The 26,299-nt window shown below is 41.3% G+C and overlaps 1 protein-coding gene across 5 annotated transcripts in view; it reads right to left on the reverse strand.

The window, feature by feature from the left end:
- LOC130178541 (glutamate decarboxylase 1-like) overlaps positions 1–26,299 on the reverse strand; it is a 52,111-nt gene that overhangs the window by 4,592 nt on the left and 21,220 nt on the right. For 2 of the 5 annotated variants that reach the window (XM_056390877.1, XM_056390875.1), the window contains exons 3-19: positions 16,815–16,857; positions 16,564–16,612; positions 16,372–16,408; positions 16,241–16,280; positions 16,092–16,152; positions 15,506–15,542; positions 15,321–15,415; positions 15,113–15,243; positions 14,905–14,962; positions 14,733–14,804; positions 11,014–11,130; positions 8,844–8,900; positions 7,041–7,178; positions 5,999–6,241; positions 4,636–4,726; positions 820–932; positions 547–662 (exon numbers count right to left, since the gene is read on the reverse strand). In XM_056390877.1, coding sequence (XP_056246852.1) covers positions 547–662; positions 820–932; positions 4,636–4,726; positions 5,999–6,241; positions 7,041–7,178; positions 8,844–8,900; positions 11,014–11,130; positions 14,733–14,804; positions 14,905–14,962; positions 15,113–15,243; positions 15,321–15,415; positions 15,506–15,542; positions 16,092–16,152; positions 16,241–16,280; positions 16,372–16,408; positions 16,564–16,612; positions 16,815–16,857 — 1,498 coding nt within the window. Of the gene's footprint in view, positions 1–546; positions 663–819; positions 933–4,635; positions 4,727–5,998; positions 6,242–7,040; positions 7,179–8,843; positions 8,901–11,013; positions 11,131–12,139; positions 12,457–14,732; positions 14,805–14,904; positions 14,963–15,112; positions 15,244–15,320; positions 15,416–15,505; positions 15,543–16,091; positions 16,153–16,240; positions 16,281–16,371; positions 16,409–16,563; positions 16,613–16,814; positions 16,858–17,590; positions 17,718–26,299 lie in introns of those variants that run through there. The other 3 variants (XM_056390876.1, XM_056390878.1, XM_056390879.1) reach the window with 3 other exon arrangements.

Below are 26,299 nucleotides of genomic sequence, written 5' to 3' on the forward strand. Positions count from 1 at the left end.
TGAGAATATTTAAAGGTCCCATATTGTATCAAGCAGATTTCCATGTCTTTTTTTTTTTTTTATTATAAAGCAGGTCTAGGTTCTATATTAATACTGTGAGAGAATCAAAGCCTCAGTCCACAGAGAAATGTACACAGCCTGTATTCACAAACTGAGCCTTAATACGAGCCATAAGGACTTCTGTAACTTTGTGATGTCACGACAAAGCAGTCACCGCCCTCAGCCACGCCCCAAGCCCCACCATCTAACCTTGCAGGATTTGGTTTCTCTGAGTGTTTTACCTGAAAACTGCCAACAGGTCAGTGAGCCAATCAGAGGAGAGGCTCTGAGTGTACTCTCTTCTGATTGGCTCACTGACCTGTTGTCACTAGAGCTCCAGAGAGAAGCCTGAGAGAGTAGATGTGGTTCTTAAAATCACAAATATATCTTCTTATGGGTCAGTGTGTGTGTGTGTGTGTGTGTGTGTGTGTGTGTGTGTGTGTGTGTGTGTGTGTGTGTGTGTGTGTGTGTGTGTGTGTGTGTGTGTGTCTGTTCATGGTGACCTACATGTTCAGATGTGAAGAGGACAAGCCGGGGAGCAGCAGACATGCCCTTGGTCTTGACCTCTGGGAAATACTTGTAACGTGCGATCATGACACTGTACATGTTGGAGATAGCGCCCCCTGTTGAGTAGAGACAGAAACATCAGCACCACGGACAGCAGAACGCACACAACTGCAGTATTATTACCAAAACTGATACGACTCAGTAGTCTTCATGTTTACTGAAAAGTAACTATATTATAATACATGGAAATGGATGCTGTTATAATAGACCAACCTGGTGAAAAGAGTCCATCTCCCTCTCCGTCTGGCCAACCAATCATCTCTCTCATTTTCTTCAAAGTCAGCTGCTCCATCAACACGAACACCGGAGCGATCTCGTAGGTGAACCTGTCAATCATGTCGCAGAACTGATGAATATAACATTTCATTCAACATCACTGCAACAGATGAGCTATTAACAACTGCTTTGCACTTTGCACTTTGCACTTGCAGATTAGAAAATCCAAATACACTTGCACCACACACACACAAACACACACACACACACACACACACACACACACACACACACACACACACACACACACACACACACACACACACACACACACACACACACACACACTGGTTTTTCATTAGCTCTGTTATAATTCCATCCACAGAGCACAAACTGGAGCTTGTGCTGACTGGGCTAATTAAAAAGTGTCTGATAGGAGTTGAGCAGCAAACATTAATATTCAAATGCCTCCTAAAATCACTCAGTAGTTTAATTAAAGCACACAAAGCTCTGATGGCTATCTGTCAGTCCCGCCAATCTCAGTGGCGAGCCTGAATGGGGCTGATTTGATGGCTGAGAGGACGTGAATGTGTGTCTGTGTGTGAGTGTGTGTGTGTGAGTGTGTGTGAGAGAAGAAGACAGGAAGAGAGAGTGTTTTAAAGAGATAACAGCCTCTGCTGGCCCCAAAATACAGGAACTGAGGAAGAGAGCAGGATTATTAATTTTATTCTGTCATTACAAGAAAGGAAAAGATTAAAAGACAGAAAATAATCTTCAAAACACAAGAAGAAGAGAGACAGAAAACAGCTTTTAAAAAGCGGTAGCTGTGTGTCTAACCTCTCGACAAAAGATAAAATGACTGGTGGCTCTATAGAAAACCCAAGAACAAAACTAAAAGTAGATAAAGTAGGTTAAATGTGTCACAGAGAGCTTGAGCTTTTGCTCTCTTTGCTAACTGACAGGCCGTCTCACCACCTCCCACACACACCCTTAGGACTGATCCCTGTTTACCCTTCTTCTAATGAGGCCAGTTACACAACACTCCTCCACTTCCATCAGCCACCACCATCTAAAACAACATTATCTCCTCTCCTCTTCAGTTCCTCTCGTTCCTTTTCTTTTCTTTTTTTTTACAAGTAGGTATCTAAACAAGGACTGAAGCATTTTGTAGTTAGGGTAGAAAGGAGGGGAGATAAAAGCTGTGAGGACGGGGGGCTGTGGGGAAACAATGCACTGAAGGAAATTGTGACAGAGGACAACAAAAGAAGAGGAGGGGAGGATGTGGAAGCAGAGCGAGGAACACGCACAGAGAACAAAACAAGACAACAATACGAAAAGAAGAAGCAGAAAATGAGAGAAAAAAGAAAAGAGAGCGACAGCCATGGTTGAAGACAAAAAGAGAAACATAAAGATGAAGAAAAATAGATGACAGAGACATTTTTCTTGTGTAATTATGCCCGGTGAGGACGAGCCCACGGGATGAATTTGATTGGAACATTAGCTTCTAGTCAATACACCGGACCAGATTATGACTGCTGGGCTTTGACCATGAACAGCCACAACAGGAGATAAAATCACACAGAAGACAAAATGTCTCACTCCGCAGCCTCTCACTGCCCTAATTTCAGAAATATCATATTGCTTTAGATGTTGGAATTATGGTTCATATAAGGAGCTCAAAAATATCTAATATCCTGGATTTCTCACTCTCATTTTCTCTTAAAATTCATGCCAGCCACATCAGAAAAAGAACCAAACCAGTGCACCTTTTTAAAATTCTCCTTCTCTCTGTGAGTCATTTCACGCTGTAATGACAATAATGGTGATCATTATCACAATCAGAGCCAATCATTGGTCTTTTCAGGGTGAAAATTACCCCTCAGTCACCTGCCTCTCTCCGGGGACAACCTCTAAATGCCCTTATTATCATCATCAAGGGCACTCAATGTGTATGAGTCTGTGTTTGAATGCGTGTGTGCGTGTGTCTCTATGTGACTAACCCTCTGACCCCCAACCACGCTCTGCTCTCAGCCTCTAAAAGGACCACTGAGTCAGTCTGTATCCACAGGGACAATAGAGCCAGAATGAGCACTCCGCGGGGAGCTGCAGCAGTCAGTTTCCACAGTGTGACAGGGTTTTCTGTGCAGCCGGAGGACATTGTGTGTCAGTGTGGGGCCCAGCTGGCCTATCTGCTAAGACCAGCTCACAATGAGCCTGCAGTCAATGGACTGGAAACCTTAGCTGCTGTATCTGGGACAGCCAGAGCTGGTGTGTGTGTGTGTGTGTGTGTGTGTGTGTGTGTGTGTGTGTGTGTGTGAGAGTCATTATGAAAGCGTACATGAGTGTGTGTGTGTGTGTGTGTGTGAATTGAATGGCCCTGTCTCTTGGGGCATGCTTCCAACCAGGAGATGAGATGGGAAAGTTTTTCCTAAGAGGGGGTGGGTTCCTGAGCTAATGTTTTGAGAAATGGGATAAATTAAGTGTCTCAATTTTTCTTCAGCTTTTGGTTTATTATCCTTAGTAGAAAAGACAGTGGCCACAACAGTTAGGACAATACTGAATACCCATTTCATGTATATGGACTTGGGTCTATTGTCTTCTTCCCACTGTTTATTCTGTGCAATGCATCGGTCCTGCTGTCTTTGCAGATCCACGTCAGATTGTACCGTGAAACTCTGGGATGTCAACACGTCTCTACATCAGTGTCGTCAAGGCAAACTGCAGATTTGTTGTATTTAAGTGACTGATTCTGCTTTGGATCTTTATCCAAATTGTTGTTATGTGAGTTTTCTTGTCTTCTGTCTGTCTGTAACTCAGTGACTGTGACACGTGTCATGACCCTGTCATGCTCTGATTTTTGATACATAAGAGATCTGAGATAGTTAATCAATTGATTGATTTTTTTTTTATTTTTTTTATGGAAAAATGCCCAAAATTCCCTCGTTTCAGAATCTAAATTGTTGAGGATGTGTTGCTTTTTGTCTCATTTAGTAATAAAGGGAGTATTTACAGGTTTTGGACTGTTGGTCAGACAAAGCAAAACATTTGATGATGTCATCATAGGCTTTAGGAAATTGTGACATTTTATAAATGGAACAAATAATCTTAATCTTAATCTTGATCAAGAAAATAATTGGAAGATTCATTGATAATGAAAATAATCATTAGTTGCAGCCTTAGCTCAGAGTGAGGAAATCAACGTAAATGACAGATTTATTCATTCCTCCACTCAGAATAATTTGACAGAGCAGTTTTACTATGTGTGTAATGTGTGTGTGTGACGTGTGTGTAATGTGTGTGTTCAGATATTGTAAAGTAGTTTTATTATGATGTTTCTCATTCTATTCTTGTGATCACAGAGTTATATCTTATTTACAGCATGTGTCTGAGTGTGTGTGTGTGTGTGGTGTGTGTGTGTGTGTGTGTGTGTGTGTGTGTGTGATGTTGATGTGTTTGGTGCCCTCTATCAGACTGGGCCACCATGTAACTGTGAGCTGAGATCAATATGCAATCTAACCACCCCTGGGGCTGGGCTGCTTCCGATATACAGTACACAGTGGCAGCCCACCGTCTGTCAACACAAAGTCTCTACAGGACCAACTAAACACTTTATATAACTGTCCCCAGAGGAAGTGGTAACCAATGGTGGAGTGAGCTGAGGGGAAACACCATAAGCGTCTTCCATAATGACTGTATATGATGATGACTGGGACCTATTTCCTGTGTCCTACAAACAGGAAATCTCAGAGGTGTTCCCCCTGTATAGATAACTGTGTCACACAAACAAAGGGAGCAGCGTACTGTAGGACTTACATGTTGGTGTTAGCGGTGGAGGTGAGCCACTCTCCGGCCAGACCAATGATGTCCAGACCAGAAGACAGCTGGTTGAAAAAGCGTGGGTGACCTAAACATAAAAAACATACACATCCTGTCTTAATAGGAGAATTGTGATTTTTATAAATAGAAACAAATAAGAAAGACTTTATGAAGCATACTGTATAATAACTACAAAGCTGCTGGGTAAAGCTGGCCACATAAATCTAGCTGTGAAAGTCTAATAATTCAAAAACAATATGAGCAGCATCAAGAAACAGTTCTTCATTTCAGTATTCGTAATCATTTTGGTTTCATTTTGTATCCCCTTGGTCAACCATGAAACCTGAGGGATCTGACATAGCCTGTTCAGTGCACCATAATTACACTGGTAACAAGGCTGTGTGACAGCCATTTAGACTCTGAGGTGCTTGCACACACAATAGGCCTGGAGCCTAAATGCAGTCATGGATATATAAGCACCTTGTGGATGTAATGTTGTGTGCCTCATATATAATATAACTCATAATATGTAAGCTTTATTGAGTTACTTTTAAAACAAGAATACTAAATAAGAAAAAAAACAATCTAATATTGTGCCTATTTTAAATAAACTGACGAGAAGAAAAGAAAAATGAGCTCCGTGTTTCAGCACCGCGGACAGCTCCTCCAGTCAGATCTCACGGAGAGAGAAAAAGAAAACACGTATGAAAAGTGTTGAGTTGTGGACACAGTGGAAACTGCTTCATATATAAACCCCAAGAGACAGTTTGAGTGCTGTCGTTTTTAACAGCTTGAAACAGGCCGTGTTAGGATCCCCCCTCAGGCGACACTCGCTTTAATAAGTCGAGGGGAAAGAAAAGGAGGATGTCAACTGAATTACCAGGGGGACAATAAATAAAGCAGTCATCGTAATAAGCTGTATACTATCTGAAAAACAGCTTCTTCCTTAATGATTTGTGTTGAATTCACCTCTGCACAGTAAAACTGTCAGTATTAATTTACATGAAAGAGATAAAACGAACACGTTTTTTTTGTCAATTATAGCTACTCATAGATTATAGGACTATTATTGGAGATGTAAATATAAAATTACTGTAAAGCAATTTTCGAGCTCGAATATTATATTTTGTTTTGAATAATAATGTGTATATGCCTATATGTTGGTATGAAATGAAATAAATAAATAATGCCTACTTTAAACCGAGAGAGTAAAAGGTTAATTGCCTTTTGTCTCCATACTGTCCTTTTGCTATTTAAAATAACACACGACACTATATGAATTATTCAAAAGGCCACAGTTGAAGTGATTTTTCCCAACCCATCCCAGGTACAGCTCTGCGTTGAAGGTGCCCTGTCCTACCTGTCCGGACGCCATATTTGAGCGTGTCCCTGCAGTCCACCAGGATCTGCTCCAGGGACTCGGGCTGCTCGGACAGCTCCAGGTTGAAGCCCTCCATGCCCTCCAGCAGCTGGTGAGGGTGGTGGAAGTCCAGCACCTTGGTGGAGCGGTCGAAGGTTTTCTTGACGTAGTTAGTGAGGATGTCGACCACCTCCAGCAAAAACTGTATGGTGGGCTCTTCTCCATTTTTGGCGGGCAGCAGGTCTAAGAGGTGAGGGGACAGGCGGTGGAAATTCAGGCTGGGTGTTGAATATAAACACCGGGCCTGTACTGGAGGCCTCCTACTGCCAAGATAAGAATCTCTCGGCATTTAATCATTAGAGACATTGGCATTTATTCATTACTACGGGGTTTTTACGTTGGTCTAATATACTAGCCTAATTATTCTGGTCGAATAAGGTCATATTTATAATATAGGATGCGAGGAGCCTAATCTCATGAGTAACAGCTCCTTATATGGTCATAAATTCTGGTTCATCGATTTTACAACCTCTTAACAATTAATACTCATTACAGACTTTACAGAAAGAACATTAGGATAATCTCCCTGAAGTAAAAAGTGGTGTATGAGTTATTGTTTTTAATTTTCAGTGCCAAAAAAATCATATATCCCAACCCAGCATACGTTTTTAACACTAAAGCTGCTCAATCCCGGGATTCTGCTTCTTTTTCCAGATATTGGCCCAATTATCTATATATACAGTATATATATATATATACACACACATAATTGGATATATATTGATAAATGAATACTATATATATAGGCCTTTATCAATATAAGAGGCTAAGAATGTCGCAGCTTACATTATCAATAAAAGGATAACAGTGAAAAAACTGAAGACATTCTGGATCTTTTCGCCTTTAAAACCTTTATCTTGACAAAAAGCACCGGAAGTCAATTAAATTTGAAATAATGAGCCTTTAGTAAAGCATTAGATATTAGCATTGTTCTTTTTTCACGTAGCTGGGTTTGGTGAAATAGCTCAGGTGTAGCTCTCACCTCTGGCGAACAGGTTGGAGAAGTCGGTCTCGGTGTGACGGAAGCGCGCGTCCCTGTCACTGTTGTCGCACGAGAGCAAGTTCTTCTGGCCCGCGAGCCTCCCCTTCTCCTCCAGACTGTTGTTCTTCTGCAGGAACCCTAGGGTGTTACACGGCGGAGGGCAGGAGTTATCACCAAACATCTCCATCCCACACACAAAGAAAAAGACGAAATTATGGGAACAAAACAGATGCAAATTAAATTAAAAAAAAATAATAATAATAAATAAATAAATAAAAGAGATGCTATTATAAGGCTAATTAATGTCCAAATATTTATAAATATGAAGGTGGTAAGGCAGCTTTTGAAAAAATATCCGTTTTAAATAAAGTCAGCTCCTAATTCTCTTAATTCTTTCATCACAATGCGTTTATGGTGGAGGCCAAATTTATATAAGCCTCATATGAACACACACACACACGCACACACACACAGACACACGCACACACGCACACACAAGCAAGAGGCGTTGGGGTGATCACCCCACCCTGTGACATCACAACCACACCCCGGTCAGGAAGCACCCTCCTGTCCACACAGACTGTCCGGCTCAGTGAGCAGGACAGCCCGCGGTGATGACCCATGCAGCCAATAAATACACATCACATCCCATAAAGAGGGGTTAATGAAGGATGTACACAGCCCTGCGGCAGTCTGCCTGTAGTGTATGTGTTGAACACCATGATCGATCAGTGCTCTGCATATAGGCCCTCTGCATCTGCAGGGAAATGTTTGGGCCTAATTGTGCGCAAAACAAGTGGAAGTGACACCATGATCTGTAAGCTATGAAATATAATGTCTCTTATATTTTCACTCGAAACTCTATAATATCTTCTTCATTAAATCCCAAATGGCATGATTCAAAATCAATATCTGAGAACCTCATATAGAAATATCATAGAAATATTTCCATCCCATTTCCAGTCCATTAAAATGTCATTTAGACCAATCAAAGTCTACTGGTCAATTTCTCATTCTCAGAAATGGCAATATCAAACATATTCGATCCTTTGGTCTTAATTGATTTCTGCCATAACAAACAGGCCAATAACATCCTGTAAGAATGGATCATGTCTGCACGGCATTCATCTCCAGCTGTGTAGGTGCAAAATATTATCCATGGATTTTCATTTTTAAGTCACTGAAAGAAACAGATTCCTTCAAATGGAGAAGTAAACACGCCTTCCCTGCCACGTCACATCCGCCTCTCACAGTGAGACGGTAAGGCTGCACTGATTGGCATTCAGATAAATGTCACTCAAGAAATATGTGAACGATGAAAACACTCCATTTAATTTAAAGGACGGTCTCGGCTTTAAACCCCATATTTCCAGGCTTGTCTTGTGGATTTTCCTCCTACTGATGAAATGGAAAAGGCACGGGGGGGTTCAGGGTCTGATCCGGGGCTCTCATCACCAGACCTACAGGCTAATGTCCATTGACCTTTAGAAGATGGGAACGTACAGTGACAGTCGTGGATGGCCCTGCTCTGTAAACAGCCTGTATCACGGCCTATTGCAGAAGGCCTCAACACGGGTAAAAGAAAAAAATATTTATAACAGCGAGATGATGATGAAAATTTAAAAAGCAAAAGAGGCGAAACTCACAGCCTCAATACGAAGGATTCACATGGTAATAAAGTCTGTAGGTGACATGTACAGATGCCACAAAAATCACATTCTTCCCAAATATCATTTTTCTAAGATGTGAAATAAGTGAGTGGAACAAATATGGCATTCACCAAGACCCTCCAAAACAACTTACCACAAATCTTCATCCCCAGTTTCCGCGTGCATCCGTGCATCCACGCGTATTCGTTGGCTAAAACAGAATGAACGTTTGAGTTTCTCATGTGCAGGCCGCGGACACAGCGTGGATAGAGGCGGATGATGGATGTAAAGCTGGTGGAGCACAGTGAGCACAGTGGAGGCGTGATGCGCACGGCTCTTGGCCAGGTGTGTGATGCTGAACACTCACAGGTGAGGGCTTTTTTTAAATTTTTAAATCCATATGGAAGGTGTTTACCTTTGTTGACCGAGAATGTACCCACTTTTTTTTTTATTTAGCTATACCACAACACCCTGATCATAAGTGGATGAGTCTTATAACATTTCCGATTTAAGTTTAATCAATAGGGACCAACAGTGGCCCGAGCGGCAGATCCACGCCGGCTCACACACCCAGCCAAGGGGCGGACTGGAATTAACACCCGTGAAATGAGCTCACGGAGGAGGGCAGAAATTAATTGAGTGAAACACAGTATGTGACTGGAGCGAGCTGGTAATGTCTGTGGCCGGGGAGTCTATAGCAGGCTTGATGCAGAAACTTATAGTAGGCTTTAGTGTGCACACGTCATGCACACGCACACACACACACACACACACACACACACACACACACACACACACACACACACACACACACACACACACCCGAGCGTGGACATGCGTGAGCAGAGATGGAGCAGAAGCCAGAGGGAATCAAATGCAGAGCGCACGGCGGCAGCAGAGGCGGAGCGAAGCGGCGAGAGTCGCTACCTGATGGAAAACTTTCAAAACAAAAACAAGTATTTAAATTTACTGAGGCAATTTCACTCTGAGAGAAGCCGGAGAACAGCTCGAGGCGCTGAGGCCAAGACACACACACACACAGAGATACACGCACACACGCACGCAGACGCACACGTACACGCAAGTACAGACACTAGAAGCCGCCAGGCGTGAGATGGAGCGTGGCAGAGAGATAATGGCAACATCCAGCAGCAGTATACGAGCAAGTCAGACAAAACAAACATCTTCCTTTTAATGGGCTTTTTTTTTCAGTAGCCTACAAATTCACATTTCGAAATAACTATAAGATGTTTTAAGATAAGAAACATCTATTGAAACCCAAGGGCCACAGATAAATAAAATATTCAAACATATTTAATTTGATAGAGATAAAAAAATATGAAATTAAACTGGCCCTCAGGATCTGTAGACCATTTCCTTTAATACTTGGCTGAAGACAAAAACCTGTAATTATTTCCCAGCGTTGCACTGCAGATGGCTGCTCAAGTGCACTATAATGGAGTCGATATAGTGAATGCAACAAAGGCTTAAAATGATTAATTAACCCATAGGTTCATGTAGGCTTTACCTAAATAGGTTCAGTCATTAAAAAAAAAAAAGAGCAGCATAAAATTTGTCCAACACTAACTCATCTGCAGCCGGGAGGCCTGAAACATTCAGGAAAACCAAGTAAAAACGAATTATGACAAGAATAAATCATAATAATTTTAAAAAGTTTTAGTTTTTTCTTTTTTATTTATTTTTGAAAATCTGTCGAAATCTGTCAAAATCGTTTGAAAACTCTTTATTCAAACACAGAAAACTAAAGCGCGGGTGCCAGAAAACAGACCAAAATATTCAAATGAGGATTTATTTTCGATATCAAAATGCATATTTATTCTAAAGACATTATCACTATACGCTCTTGGGTCATTATAAATATCATTGCCTTAATGGCGCATTATTTCTGAGCCACGTCCACCGCTCGGTGCGCGCCGCTGATCCTCCAGACAGCGACAGGCAGCTGTGATGGCTCTGTTTTTAACCGGAATGATTAACGACGGAGCCCACACAGCAAATGGCCCGGGAGAGAGTCGCTTTTATCAGACAGAGAAGGAGGAGAGAGAGAGAGAGAGAGAGAGGGAGAGTCAGACAGAGGCAGGCAGCGGCAGAGAGAGGTGTGTGGGGGTGAACTGGGTTTAAGCCTGTGTGCTGGCAGTAGGTTGCACTGCAGAAGTGTCTCTGAGCAAGGCACCGAGTCCCTGTCTGCTTCGCGGGCTGAAGCCTGGGCGCTCCGGAGAGGAACGGCCCTAACGAGAATTTACCCCCGGGGATCGATGTAGGACATCGGTGTTATTCACAGAGGCAGGAGTGTGAGGACCTACTTGTGGACGGAGGTCTTAAATTGGCGGAGTTGGGGTCCTGGTCCCCGCCGCTGGCTCTCGGTTCAGACGTGGCCATCAGTCCTCTATTATCTGATCTCCAGCTGGGAAATAATTCAACTGCAAACAAAACGGTCCACGGTTAGAAATGGCCCGGTCTGTACCGGGCTGTGTATTTGAATGATGGCAGTCAGTTTAATAGGCAGGCCGGGGTCTGATCAGAAACTGATGTTATCCACTGTGCGTCGCCAGGAACGATTTATTCCCGAAGGATATCTGAGTGGGCTGTGAATCAAGGCGCACAATCTGGAGACGATTGCGCGCGACGCACAAGCAAAAAGCACATCAGGATAAATACTTTTGGTGATAACATAATGTCTATTTAGAGATAGCTTCTATATTTCTTCCATTAAATGTCCATTGTATCGGACATTAATCGCCAGATGAATAAAGAGAACAATAAAAGTTACCAGGGAGCTGAATATATAAATAGATTCCCTGGTTACATTAAGTTCTTATGGCTCACTGGAGCAAAACTGTCATTTTTTTCCTCTGATAGTCTTTGGCAAAGCGGCACCAGACCCTTAAAATCTACGAGCGTGTCTGTGATGAACCACAACAAACAAAAGCTGATATTTCTAAGGAAGAAAAACGAGATTAAAACAGACACATTCACCGTGACAGTTATTAAGAGTCTGTATTAGAAAAATCAAATGTATGGATGAAAGAAAAGCTTGACCATCCACATTTTAAACAAGATTGATTTATTAAACAAATATTGATCATATGTAACTATAATGACCACATAGGTTACGTCATTCACCTATTGACTCAGCAATCGACATTTCAATTAAGTTGCGCTTTGAAAAAGCATTTCCCTCACTATCATCACTCAATGTCACCATGATATGAAAGACAGACTAGACAACTAATGAATTCCTTCCGCCACTCACCTGGGACTAATTTCTCTCAAACGACATAGCGAATTATAGCTGATTATTTTTTTTCTAATTAATATAATAACATTTTCTCTCAAAAATAACTCCGACGTTATGATCAACAATCACCTGTCCGTCCACAAAGACATGGATGTGAAGGGCGCAGCTGAAATTAAAAGGAGGCATCTTACCGGATCACGGGCGCACAGGTTGTCGAGTCCAGAAAACTATAACTAAATGTTACAATTGCCACCCAAAGGCGCGACAAGAAGCAGTCCAGTGGCGGCGACGGCGGAATACCAACGAGGAGCGCTAATAAAATCCCATCCAGCGGCGCGCAAGTGACCCTTTCTCCCTCAAGAATATTTTTTATTCGTTATTTATATGTGAGGCTCCGGCTGCCCATTGGTCTCTTCACGCAGGCATGAGTCACAGCCTTGCCTCCCTCTGACGACTAATGAAGCTTCCCTGAGCGCTACTGACAGCCACAATCCACTTTAAGAAGCCTAAAAAGCAAAAGGAAAAACACCAGTGACGTGTACCCACCCCTCTCTCTCTGAGTGTGTGTGTGTGTGTGTGTGTGTGTGTGTGTCTCCAGGTGTGGGTGGGTGTCACAGGATGGAGGATGGAGACTTGAATGTGAAATAGAAATTGACCTTGGGATGAAAACCCCAGTTTGTTTATGGGCTTTAGTAACAGCAGATATCCACATTCAGAATATCTAATACATCTCTTGGTGTCTGTGACTGGTTCAGTTCCAATGGACCTGTGGAGGCTCCGTGTTTCATGCTATCTATTTAACTATCTCACCCAGGATAAAGACATTCTTATAAAAGCACCAAGGGATGGAGGGAGCCGCGTGCACCATCCATGATCCATCCATCCACACTGTAGTATTCACCTTCATGAGATGACAACCCTGCATGCATCATAATTTTTGACCCCCACTCTTTTTATAACCTTGACATGGACAATAACACAGAGACATCAAAGTGAATCCGGCCCGGCGGGCGTTGACTTAGTGTCCTCACTGTCATCCTCACGCCTGTGTACCGGTCGGCTGAATGAGCAGAGACCAGCCATTATGTTCATTCAGCCACTGCAGATGATTATAAAGCTTTTATCAGATGGCGCTCTCATACTTTCTCTTCTCACAAGTCAGGCGTAGAGGCGACTCATAAAGAGAAGCCCTGCCATGTGGTAATAAATCCAAATATCATACAGGATGATAGCACTCCACCAGAACGGATCAGCTGTGTGTGAGTGTGTAACCCTTTAAGAGATGATATATGATGCACATAAAGCTGTTATGTCACAAAATAAATACACAAATAAATAAAAAGCTTGATTGTCAGCTAAAAATTAAAAATGCCTATTATAAAACTTTGAACAAATTGAAAAGTTTGATGCTCATGCAGATGCACTCCCAGATGGAGTTGGTTCATTGTGATAAACAGCTGGTGGCACTTATTTTCCAGTCAGGTGCCGTTACAACATTGAGGAGGAGGAGCGAGTGGATTTATACAGAATACCCGCCTAAAAAAAGATCTGCTTTCAATGTAAGAAAATGACCTAAGCAGTAGATGCAACTTCATTCTCACAGACGTTCTCCTAAATTTTACTCAAGTCAAATGTAGAGTTGAATGATCAAGTTGGTTGAACTAACTTTCTTGGTGTTTAACGAAGGTTGTAATTCATTTTAAGTTTTACAGTTGCTGTATCTCATTGAGTTTGTCCGACTGAAAAAATACCAAGTTCACCAAACATCTGCTGTGTCTTAATTCACGTACATCCGACTCATTTCCATCTCTCATGACACACAAAGGAAAGTAAAAAGTTAATTTGGAAGTCAAGTGAGGGAAGCAGCCGGCAGGTGGGCGACAATTGGAGGAACCTGTTGCGTTCGTCATTTGATTTGAGACAACACTACCCTGTTGAAATTCACACACTACGACTGAGTAAACTGTGTACATAGTGTACTACGTCTGAGTGAACTGACTGAAGTATCTAATTTGAGATACAGCAATAAAAAATGTTTGTTTTTTTGTGAAATCAAAGTTCAGCTTTCACTATGTTTATTCTTAATTGCTTGAAAAAAGAAATCTGTTGATCAACTAATACTACCAGTCGACTGGTCATCTTAGTTCTACTGACAAAAGTATTAAAGCTGCAGTAATTTATTTCAATGCACATGTTCAAAGCAAACTGAACAAGAGAAGTGAGGCATTTGAAAGCAGACAGTTCTTCAAAAAGACATGCAGTGTTTGCAGTCTGCTGGGACACACTAACTGGCCACAACAAATATTTTATCTGCAGGTGAAATATGAAAAAATAAATAACTGTCAAATCTACAAAATGCACAAAGACTTAGCAGCTCTGTGGATTAAAACATTGAGTATCGTTTTCAAAAAGTAACAAGATACAAGTAACAAAGATCTGTGCGTCTCTGCTGGATCGCTTCGATAGATTTAGGGGCAAATGTGAGAAGGAGGACACGGCTTGTGTCTGTTCATTTGCGCCTCCTCTTTTTCAGCATCATCATCTGATGGTGAAGAAGAGGAGCGAGATGAGGAGGAGCAGCTTGAGCTCTGAGAAGACTCCTCATCACTTCCAGAGTTACCATCATCATCATCACTATCTTCTTCTTCATCATCTTCCTCATTGCTCTGCTCTGCCTCTTGCTCTAGGGGAAAAGGTATTACACATATTCATGGTGTGTTGTGGAATCTGCAGCATGTTTGTGTTTATATGAGGGGGGGGGGGGCATGGATAGGGGGCTCTCACCCTCCAGCAGCTTCTTGTGGATCAGTGGGAGAAACTCAGAGGCCTCAGGATTGTCTGGTTCATGGATGAGAACTGGAATGAGGAGAGAAGCGTCACCACTGGCTGACTTCACCGGTGGATGATTTATTGACTGACAGACACAAAGTTGATGGATGCAGGATACTGTACGTACTCATCTGGCACAGCTTGTGGGCCAGCTGAAAGTCTTTGTCCATCAAAGCTCCAAGGAACTGAAACCATAACATCCTCCCCTGAGTTTCTTTTTTTTTTTTTTTTTCTCAAAACATTTGGAAATACACAAAAATCAACAGCTACAGCTGAAGCCATCGTCTCAACAGAGCATCAAATGTGGAATCAATGATGATCATTGGTCACTTTACCTCAATTTTCAGCTCCACTGGGGCCTTAAGGTCTTCATCCTCAGCATCGTCCTCCTTTGTCTGTTCTTCCTCCTCATTTGGCTCATGCATGGAAACAGGTTCAACTGGTGGAGGAGCGTGTGTCCTTCCTCCTGGCAACCATGATCATTGTCATCAGTTTTTCTCTCACTACATTTCTTACTTTGCATTTTGTTCTACAACAACCAACCTATTCCTGCTGAATCTGACGGCCACGTGTTGCTCGAGTCTTTCATTTTCAGCTCTTCATCAGGTGCTGCAGTCGACTCTGCTGGTTCTTCACCCCTGAAATCATGATGGAAATTTAAAACTGGATCTGGGGGACGTTTCATTGGTCTAATCACCTACAGTATGATGCTAACTCTGAGTACAGACCTTGGTTTTATGTTGATGGATTCCTTTGGAGAACAAGCTACAAGAGAAACAAAGACACACAAGACATTTAATTTTACTTGCAGTGATTTCAAGTCATTTTTTGGCACAGCAGATAGTATATGATGTTAATCACTTGCAAACAGAGCTAGTCTGGTGATATAAAGTAAACAAAACATTAAACTCGCTGTCTGGAGACATGATAAGGAAAAATGATACAGATAGCAAAGAGCATCTCAAGATTATGAAACAATTTAATGCAGGTAATGCAGAGTAAGTGTAAATAAAACCAAATGCTGACAAGATTTAAGGGTAAAATTAGCATACAGATTTTATGACAAAGTGTTATTGTATTATTTGTTTTTGGTGTGCTCAGCCTTTTTCTGTAACAGTTAGTGGCTTTGTGCAATGACAAAGGAAGTGACTTTATTTATTCAAGATAAAGTGTGAGTCAGTCCTATAGTTGCATAGCATTTTGGTCTTTTGAGGGTGCTCTTTGAGTAAAAATTATTATCTCTGCCTGTGCAGCCATGGATTTCTTATGTGAAATAGTATCAATGAGATTAGTTCTTCCTCAGTCTCAGAGTACCTTCTGTATTCAGCACACCCCGACTTGGAGATTTAGGCTTTTGAGTCTCCTTGCCGGAAACCTAAAGAATAATAAAAAAAAAATGTAAAGAATAGTTGTGTAATAGTGATGCAATTCAGTTATGGTGTAATCTATCTCAGAATACCCACCTGTACGGAACAAGGCAGTGTGCGGGCAGGAAGACTCCTGCTGGATGGAAAAAAAACAAGTAGACGATGAGCATGGTGTGCCATGACTGAAATGTAAGTTTCCTAAAATGGGATTTTTCTTATTTTCTTACCAAGGTTTATCAGTTACTGTCTTTTTCCCCATTCTGCCTAGAAACATCATAATCAAGAGAATGAGTTTGCCCTGAAAGGCTAATGACCACCAGAAGCATACAGTGGAAATCTTGCCCTTTCAGGCTTCAACATGTAAATGAATCTGGACGTGATGTTTTGTGCACTGACTTGCAGTCTGAATTACTTCTTACCATTGACTTTGTGAGTCTCAGCCTGAGCAGAGGTGACTTCTACTGCCAGCTACATCCGGGGGGTGAGTTAAAAAATAAACCAATTAGAATATTCATACAATTTTATTTGAATATGTAGAGGGGTAACATGTGACCCACTCATAGCAGTGAGTAACAAACAAACAAAGTAATGAAGTGAGTTGAGAACAGCAACAATGAATGTGAACAATATAATTCATAAGAAAAACCAACATAATGTAGATAGACATTACCTGTTTCTGTGAACCATTGGAGGATTTCCCCAAACACTGTAACCTGGACATCAAATTACAGCGGAGAAAGCATTTAAAGCATGGGGCAGGAATTCAGAGCTTTTACCCAAGTACAAGTAGCAATATCACAGCGTAGAAATACTGTGATACAAGTACAATCCTGCAATCAAAATCTTTACTTAACTAAAAGCATTTAAGTATTAGCATGATCAAAATATATTTAAAGTACCAAAAGTAAAAGTGCTCATTATGCAGAATGGCCCATATCTTGCTAATTATAATAATAATCGAAGTTGAATTAATAATGCATTAATGTGTAAACATCACTAGTGTTGCAACTGCCAAAGATGGGCTCATTTTAAACTAATTAAAATATTGCAGGGTATCTTAAATTAACTTTATCATCATCATAATTTATTAGATGATTAATAAATCTGAATTTGCAACGTTGCTATAAACCAAAGCTGTCAAATAAATGTAGTTTGTGCATTACAAAGTACAATATTTGCCTCCATGTAGCTAGCTAACCAAGTGGAGTACAAAGTAAAGTTGTGTTAACATAAATTATTCAAGGAAATACTCAAGTACAGGAGCTTCTAGAGAAAATGTACTTAGTTATATTACACCATTGGTCACAGGGACGTAATTAAGAAGGTTAACGCTTTTTTTAATTCATCTGCATAGTAGCTAGTAAAGTTACATTACTTGTTAGCCTTCATTAACTGTATTTAGTGTACTAACAATAGCTTGCCTTGATAAGATTACACATGGCTCACCTGCTCATGGAGGAAAATATAGTATTTGCAACTTCCGGTCCTTATATTTGAAATTCTGAGTATTTCTTGTTATGTTAGCTTAGGGGAGTTAGCTAACTGCCGTCAGTGCGATGGACGATGGCTGCAACGCAACTGGGAAATAAACAAGCGTTACCATAGCGACGGACCAACTTACGAGTCAATGCTGCCTTCAAGGACTGCCCGACATTTTGCCACTATTGACACTAACCAGCTCAGAGACAGTCTGAATTTGAGTAATGAGTAACAATTTGTTTTTTAACAAAACAAATTAAATTATATATTGTTATAAAACGTTTTTCTACATACACGTAATGTCTTAATATTTATATAATATTATTTCCCCTTCAGCTTGCAACAGTAGTCCAAAGTCATTTTGGCTGCCTCATTTGTGAAATAAAACAGCCACCAAAATGTCTTTAAATGCACAGAAAGTTTTGTTGAGCGTTTTAAAGCTAAAAGAAAGAGAGATTTTCCAGGACCTTTTTTACACATAGCCTAGCTGTTTCTGTCCACCCTCCATGTCAGCCATATTTCATCCAATAAGTAGCTGTTACTGCTACATTAGCTGCGCGTACATCGAAAGAGCTGCCCTCAGTCTTGAATCTGTGTGTTGATGTGTGTGTGTGTGTGTGTGTGTGTGTGTGTGTGAGTGAGAGGATGTGAGGATGGAGGTATTGTGCGTGTAGTTAATAGGTTCATGTCTCCTCAGGACTTGGCTATCTTGTTTCACGGTTGTCTTAAAATCTCAGGAAGATATGAACTGTCAGACTGACAGCTTGAAGACTCTGACTTCCTGCAGAGCCTAAATTAGAACATGATTGACAGGCTTGTTCATTTCCTGCCAAAGTTTAAGGCACTGTTTAGAGAAAGGTGAGGTTAGTTTGGACTGTTACATGTGGATGCCTCACCCCCTACTCTGTCTCTCTCACACAGGGACGCACACATCAATTAGGCAGTGCAGTCAAGGCGCTCAGACTGAGCGCTCCCTCCGGATGCCTCCTCTCATGCACATCAACATGCCACTAGTGCGTGTGCATGAGTGTTTTTTAGTGCGCGTGTACACGTGCATATGTGAGTCGACTGTGTGTATTTTTAAGAGTGTGAAAGGAGACAATCGATCTCTAGAGAAAAGTTTGCCTTGTCACTGCACCAGCAGAAGAAACCCAAAGAAATAGATGTTCAAAGGGAATATCTTAACAATTAGCAATGAGTATTTAGTCTAAAAGAATTCATGCTATCATGTCATGTCTTTGTTTTCTCCTCAGACTTTCTCATCAGCTCAAGACTTGACTTTTGTCACGTAAACGTCATGGAGCTTCAATGAGGAATGCTATTTAAAAGAGAAGGGGGGAAATTGTATGTAAAGGTATCATTCAGCATTTATTCTTATACAGCTTATCTCTGTAACATTAAAGATTCATTACTAAATAGGCAACAATTAAAGGTAAAGAAGTAAAGTTTAAGAGTCAAGTCTGTGGGTGTGGTTTGATCATATTGGATTGACAATGCTGGCAACACAAGCAAACAACACAACAACTGTCATCATATGTTCATGACAGTTGTTGCCGAGCTGTGATTGGTGCATGGAAATGTGACATCACTGATACCCACACACTCCCAACCAGTGAGAGGAATACAGAGTTCATTAATATCAAGAAATGGAGTAAATGGGTTCACTTCTGCCAGTATCTGAAACATCTTCCCTGACCCCATCAGTCATTTAAGATCTGATTTTGCAGCAATTTAGCAAATGAGTCGGCCTCTTGATGTCAAATGTCAAACAGCAAGGTGGAACATGCAGCTGGAAAGCTGCTCTGACACTCTCTCTGTGTTTTAATGGAGCCCTCCCTCCATCCTGCCAAACAACAGACTGACAGAGAGAGCCACAAAATGCGCACACACACACACACACACACACACACACACACACACACACACACACAGTAGCCCATCAGGCACACACAGGCACACCTGCCATAGAAGGTTGATGGGAAAATATATTCCACACAGACGACATGATAACAGAATCATTTCACGCTTCACTGATCCTCCGCACATTCTCTTTGTGTGCATGTATGAGCGTGTGTGTGTGTGTGTGTGTGTGTGTGCGTGAGCAGCAGTGAGCGAGTCTTTTAGGGTGCTGGCGGGTTGTATGTGGTGTATGTGCCCGGAGAGACTCTGCTTCTCACAAATTTCCATATGATGAGCCCTGAGGCCATCGCCACAGCCAAAGAGAACACAGACCAAGAAATGGGACAGGGAGACACATCGCAGCCCTTCAAGACATCACGGTGTGAACCATGTACTTCTGTGATGGAACACCACTGAACATACTGTTCCCACTGTAGCATCATTAACAGGGATCAGCATTAACGAAATGAAGCAACATCATGCTGTCATGACTTCATCCGCGGTGCATATATGTTGGTTTGTATGTGCGTGTGGGCTCGTGTTGCTGTGTCCTCGGGCACACGTGTTTATGAAGCATCTGTGCAGGTCTATCAGTGTGATGTGGTGTATGACGAGCCGTCCTCACGCCTCACAGCCTCTGGCAGGCTGAAGGCTAATAATAAATGCAAATTACAATCAGAAGAGCAGATTGGAGCTAGAGAGGATAATTGCTCCATTACGGCTACGTGTGTGTGTGTGTGTGTGTGTGTGTGTGTGTGTGTTTGTGTGTGTGTGTTTTCTAGTTTAACAGAATAAGATCGGCAGAGGAGGGTTACCAAATGCTAGGTGCTGACGTCACAAACAGACTACATAAGGGGACGAGTGAAGTGTTACAGGAATTGATTTATTTGTTGGACAAAATTCCACTTTTCGATTGTGAGGTTCACATCAGGCTAATTAAAGTGTGAGTGATGTAACTGTGAGTCACAAATCAAAATAAAGAAAGAAAGATCTAGATGACATTCACCTCCTGAATGCCTCTGTCAGTGTTTGAAGTACAAATTGTGTAAACACTGTGTGAACGCCATGTCTTTTAAAGAGGAGGCGCATGTCAGAATCATTACATCATTTTCCATTGAAATCTAATTTAATTTAATCGATTAGGATTTTCATTAACTTTATCAAAACAGAGACTAGTATTTTCTTCTTGGGTTCAAAATCCAGTTCAGCACATCATGGCATCATATCACAATGAAGAAAAACCAGACTAACCGAAATAACTATCACTAATGTCACTAACGGACGAGTATAAATTAACTCAACATTTAAAGCTACACTGTGTTTTAATTGTGGGAAATTCACTTTATTGGCGAGAGATAGAGAAGAAGAACGGCACCTTTCTCACATCTGTATGCTTAATATGAAGCTACGAGCAGCCGCAGATTAGTTTAGCATAAAGAAACAACCTGGCTCTGCACAAAGGTAATAAAATCTACCTGCTAATTAACAAGACTGTCCTCACAAAAAAAAACTCATAAGTTATACAGTTACATTTTTCTGCAACATCTAACATCGTGTGAGATTGCATCAGTCTGTTCAACAAACACCCCAAAACAACATGTTTACCTCCGAGTGACAACAGCCTATTGTGGCCGTAGTAATTATGACAGGAGGAAAAGAGGAAGTCAGGTGGCGTAGTTACCTAGCAACAAAGCCTGGGTGGATGGGACAACTAAACACTGGAGACCACCATTTGTTTCCCATTGTTTCTTTTAACCATGATCACAATTGCTCACTATTGTAACCATGAAAACAAAGGTCCTCTAAACTTAGCAAAGTACTCACTTTAACTTTCCCTAAATTTAACCAAGTCGTTTTTGTGCCTAATCCAAACCAAACCTTGACTATTAACAAGTTGATCTGTGGCATTTCTCCTGCCAGCGAAGGGGCACTAACACTCCAGAGGATAGGGACAAACGGCCTATAAAGGTCGCTCACTTATTTGCAGATTTAGTAATGTAGATTCATTCCCACTACCATGTCTTGTTTGTTAATCCTGTTCGTCTAATGAGACAAGATATGAGATTCCTGGCAGCTTTTTAACTTAAATATCTGTAATATAACTAAATAGTGAAACTGTCAATCCGTATTTTAGCCAAGATTAACTTTTATGCAAGTCTCCAACATTTGCCACTGAGTGTCTTATTTCAAATAACTAAATAACTGAAACTGCAGCTTCTGCAGAAAATCATTCAAAGGGTCTTTAGATTTCTCACATTCACGAATTTGATTCACATTATCAGTTCATTTCCTCCATTTAGGCGTCCAGGAAACAGTCTTAACCTCTCAGTCTTCTTTCCTTCCTTCATTTTACCTCTCATAATTATTGTGTAGGTACACACACACACACACACACACACACACACACACACACACACACACACACACACACACACACACACACACACACACACACACACACTCACACACACACACACTCACAAGTGTACAGAAACACATGCTGAAGTGACACATGGGTTTATTGCATTTGCTCTATTAAATCTCTCTCTTGTTTGAGTTCTCGTAACATGAGCCAAAGGGTTTTACTGCTAATATTTATATTATTACAAATGCTGTATTTCTAATGTGAAATCTATTTAAGAGGATGACTCCAACCTCTGGGCACTTTATTCAGTGTGTGTGTGTGTGTGTGTGTCTCTATGTCATCGTCGTCATCATAATTATCATCCTTTTAGCTTCATAGTCTCTCTTTTACTTACTCTCCCCATTTTTCTGCCACAAAACTCTGTGATGGAGCCGCACCATCTGTCTCTCTTTCAGCCCATTCATCATTTCCTCACTCATCAACTCTGTATTTCTTCATTTTCTTTCCTCACTCCATCTCTGTCTCTCACTAACTCATCACCCATTTCAAGGGGTTTTTCATTCCACCTCTTCCTTCCGTTCCATCCATCTGCCTCTCACTTTTGCCTATCCGGTCTTTTCCTCGCTTCATTTTCTGCCTCTGTCGTTTCTGCTGGCCGTCCATCCAAAGCGGAAGGTATTTTTCTATGAGCCTAGTGATGTGTACGTTCAAGAGGAACCCTCAATATGAGCTCATCCGACCAAAGAATCAGCTTCGAAGGAGGTCCAGTGATCAGAAAGAAAGTTCAATAATTGTCTTGCTATTAGGAAATGAAATTGATCAATGTATCTGTAACGACGATTACGCAAAAAACAGAAAATGTGTCCAACAAGTTATTAACAACTAAAAAAGACACACATATTGACATCATTCAAAAGTACGAGGGAGCCATTTAGATGTGGCAAAATTTGGTTGAAGGGTGAAGATGCATAAGGGTTTGTGTGAAAGAAGACATTTCTTCTCTCTCACTCCTGCTCCCTCCCTCTGTTCTTCTATGACTCTCTCTCATGCACTTAAAGGTCCTGATTTATTTATTTTTTTAAACTTCTTAGTAAAAGCGATGTGATCCTGCATGAACATATATTATCTGCCAAACTTGGAACCGTACTGGGTATTTCACATTGAGAGGCTTCTGTACTGTAGTATTAGTGGAGACTGTCCTGTAAAAACAACAAGCCCATAGGTCAGATGGTGCAGCGGGTTACTATGACCCATAGTTACGTTTTGTTGCTAGGCGACATCTAGTGGCCAAAGTAATTATGACAGGACCAGAGCGAGAAGTGCGGTGACGTAGTAAAAAGTCTGCGTTTGGAGGAGGTCGGGGTGGATGGATGGGTCAACAGAACACAGGACTATGATACAGGTGAGCGGTTCGACAAAGATAAACGTGTTGTTATTATTGTTACCATGACAACAAAGATCGTCTAATTTTGAGGAAGTAGCATGCTTATTTTAACCCAAATCACGATCTTTTCCTAAACCTAACCAAGTAGTTTTTGTGCCTACACCTAACCAAGCCACGACCATTATTATAGTACAGTCAGTTTATTATTGTTACCATGACAACCAAGGTCCAGTACGCCTCCTGCCATAGGGGCGCTATTTCAGGAGACACCCCAATGGGTAATATCAGAGACTTGAAAAAAACTACCTATATGGTTGTAGTATTTGTGTGGTCTTATGCACCTGTAGCCACACCCACCTGTGATGTCACAGTGTGCTGACAGACGCTGCAGTACACTTATACATCACATACTGGCGCAGGCTGAACAGGCTTAAACAGTTAAAGATTTTCAAGATGTGTTAAATATTTACAGCTGATGTGTTTTTTTTTGTTTATGTTTCATGAATTTCCCCTAGGGGATAAATAAAGTATCTATCTATCTATCTATCTATCAATCAGAGATGACTTTGAATCATAACTGATTGAACCAGTCCCAATGAAGCAGATTAGATTTTTTATATTTTTTGCAAGATGCTCCACTATATTCACCAGCTAGTTGCTAATGTTATCATTGTTTGATGCCAGACTGGTAGGTACAGTCGATTTGGCTAAAACCACCAGGTTTAACTTGTCTGATGAGGGACAGAAAACCAAAGCAGAGGCTAAAAGAGGCTAAAACGTTGGGTGATAACTCTCTGTGGGTTGGTGATGAAAGAGAAACAGATCCTTTCTCATTACACAAAGTCATCTCAACTATAAAAATATTAATTAGTGCAGCTTTAAAGAAAAATGCTTAGGAGTCAAAACATGTTCAGGTGCTGTAGCATGTTTACATTTGCCGTCAGCATGCCATCACTCACCAGTCCCCTAGGTTGTCAGGAGAGATGGTGCGGTTTCACCTTAGGAGGAACACTTCCTCCTTCATTTCTCTCCTCCTCTTCATCCTCCTCCTCCTCCTCTATATCTCTCTGTCTGACCCTCACTCTGTCTGTGACGCAGTTGAATGATGAGGGAATTTGAGTGACAGCCGATGCAGCCATTTGAAACAGCACGAAGGAGAGAGGCCTGAGCAGCCGCAGCAGCCGCTCAGCTGCATCTCCTGGTGCATCATGTGGTGGATGGGGGGGGGGGGATTATAAAGATTTATTCCTCGGGCGCTTCAGTGGCACTGGCATGATTATGATACCATAACACAAGGTGCCATAAAGAAAATGCTGTCAGCTAAATGAGGAGCAGAGCGCCGAAATGTGTTTGGCATTATGTGATCAATCACACCTGTCAAGCACGTAGCCCTCGATCAAGAAAGCTGTCACTGTCAGCTGTTGCCCGTTTCTGCCTCGTCTCTGACTTTCTTTCATTTCTGCAGGTTTACTGGTCGTCTGTGTGTGTGTGTGTCTTTCTGGGTCATTTTTACCTCTTTTCCCAGGTGGCCACAAGTCTCCCACCCACAATACCTCATGTGAGCACTGATAAGAGGTGAGGAATTACCAAACATGTTAGCCACATGCTGGCGGAGATCACACACACACAGGGCCTCTTTCTAATATTTCACAGGGAGGAAGAAAGGGACGCATACATCATTCTGACAGAGCCAGAATGGAGAGAGACATCCCTCTGTTATCTCCACACACACACGCACTGTCAGAGATTTATAGTACAAGGCTTTAATGGTGCCCTCACACACCTCTCTCTCTCTCTGTGTACCTCTCTCCTCTCTCGCACAGAGAAACAAACACACACACATCTATCATTCACCTTCCTCTTCCTCCGTTTTCCTCCTCCTTCTCAATCTTTCTTCTATCTGCTGTCCATCTCACATCTCCCTTTACTTCTCATTTCTCTCCTCCATTTTCCCTTTTCTTTCTCCTCCTCTTCCTCCTCCTCCTCGTCTCTCCATAGACTGCTCCCATTTTCTCCTCCTTCCCTCAGTTAATAAAATACAGTAAAAAATAAAGATGTCAAAGTCTGGTTCAGTTGTAGATGCTGTCAGGTGAAAAGAAAGGAAAGCACACCTGACTCACACTGTATGAGTTTTTATGAATAGCTTAATGTTCCCAATAAACAGCGTGCTGACAGCCATACATGACTCTCTCTAATAGGGAGTGGTTAAACCTTAAACACAGACCATTTACCCATGTGATTTATAGAGCAATGCTTGCAGCCACACAATGCAAAGTTGATCCTGTTTGTCCCAGGTAAAAGGTGATCGTTGCCCTGCTCCGGGTATATAACACAAACACCTTTTGTCAACTGTGTTGTAAAAAGGTGTGGGGGTACAGGGATGTAAAGCCAAATCTCATTCATGATAAAAAAAAAAAAGCAGCTTTCACTGTTCCAGCCTTTTTGAATCCGTATGTGTGAATGGCTCGTTAAGGATTTCACATCAGTCATTCTGTAGGTGTCGCTTTGCATTTAATTGTGTTTCTATAATGGTGGAAATAACAAAGCTGCACTAATCAATATTTATATTTGAACAGTATGTGAAGGGAGTCTGTAGTAGTGACCAACTCAGAGTATTAACTCCCTGTAACTCTACACTTGCAGCTCCATGGAGCCTGAAACACAACTCACATTGGATGCTAATGTTAGCAGCCTGTTGAGCTCCAAAAATTAGTCCAGGCACCAATGTGACTTCTAATGCAAAATACTTTACTTTTAACTTCACAATGGTGATGGGTGGAGCAGTGCTGGGCATCACCAAACTCAATTTGTCAATAAAAATTATTGATTTTTATTATTGAAATTTCTATTTACATCGCAAACTTCAAAACAAAGTTAGTGCTTTACATGCAAATCAAGATTAAAAAAATTTCAGCACCAGATTAAATAAAATCAATCATAAAAAATACAAAATATGAACAGAATAAAACAAACTACAATGAAATAGGATTCAAAAAGGAGTGGGATATAACTGGAAAAGTATAACTTA

The sequence above is a fragment of the Seriola aureovittata genome, chromosome 12 (assembly GCF_021018895.1).
Source record: "Seriola aureovittata isolate HTS-2021-v1 ecotype China chromosome 12, ASM2101889v1, whole genome shotgun sequence".
Lineage (NCBI taxonomy): Eukaryota > Metazoa > Chordata > Actinopteri > Carangiformes > Carangidae > Seriola > Seriola aureovittata.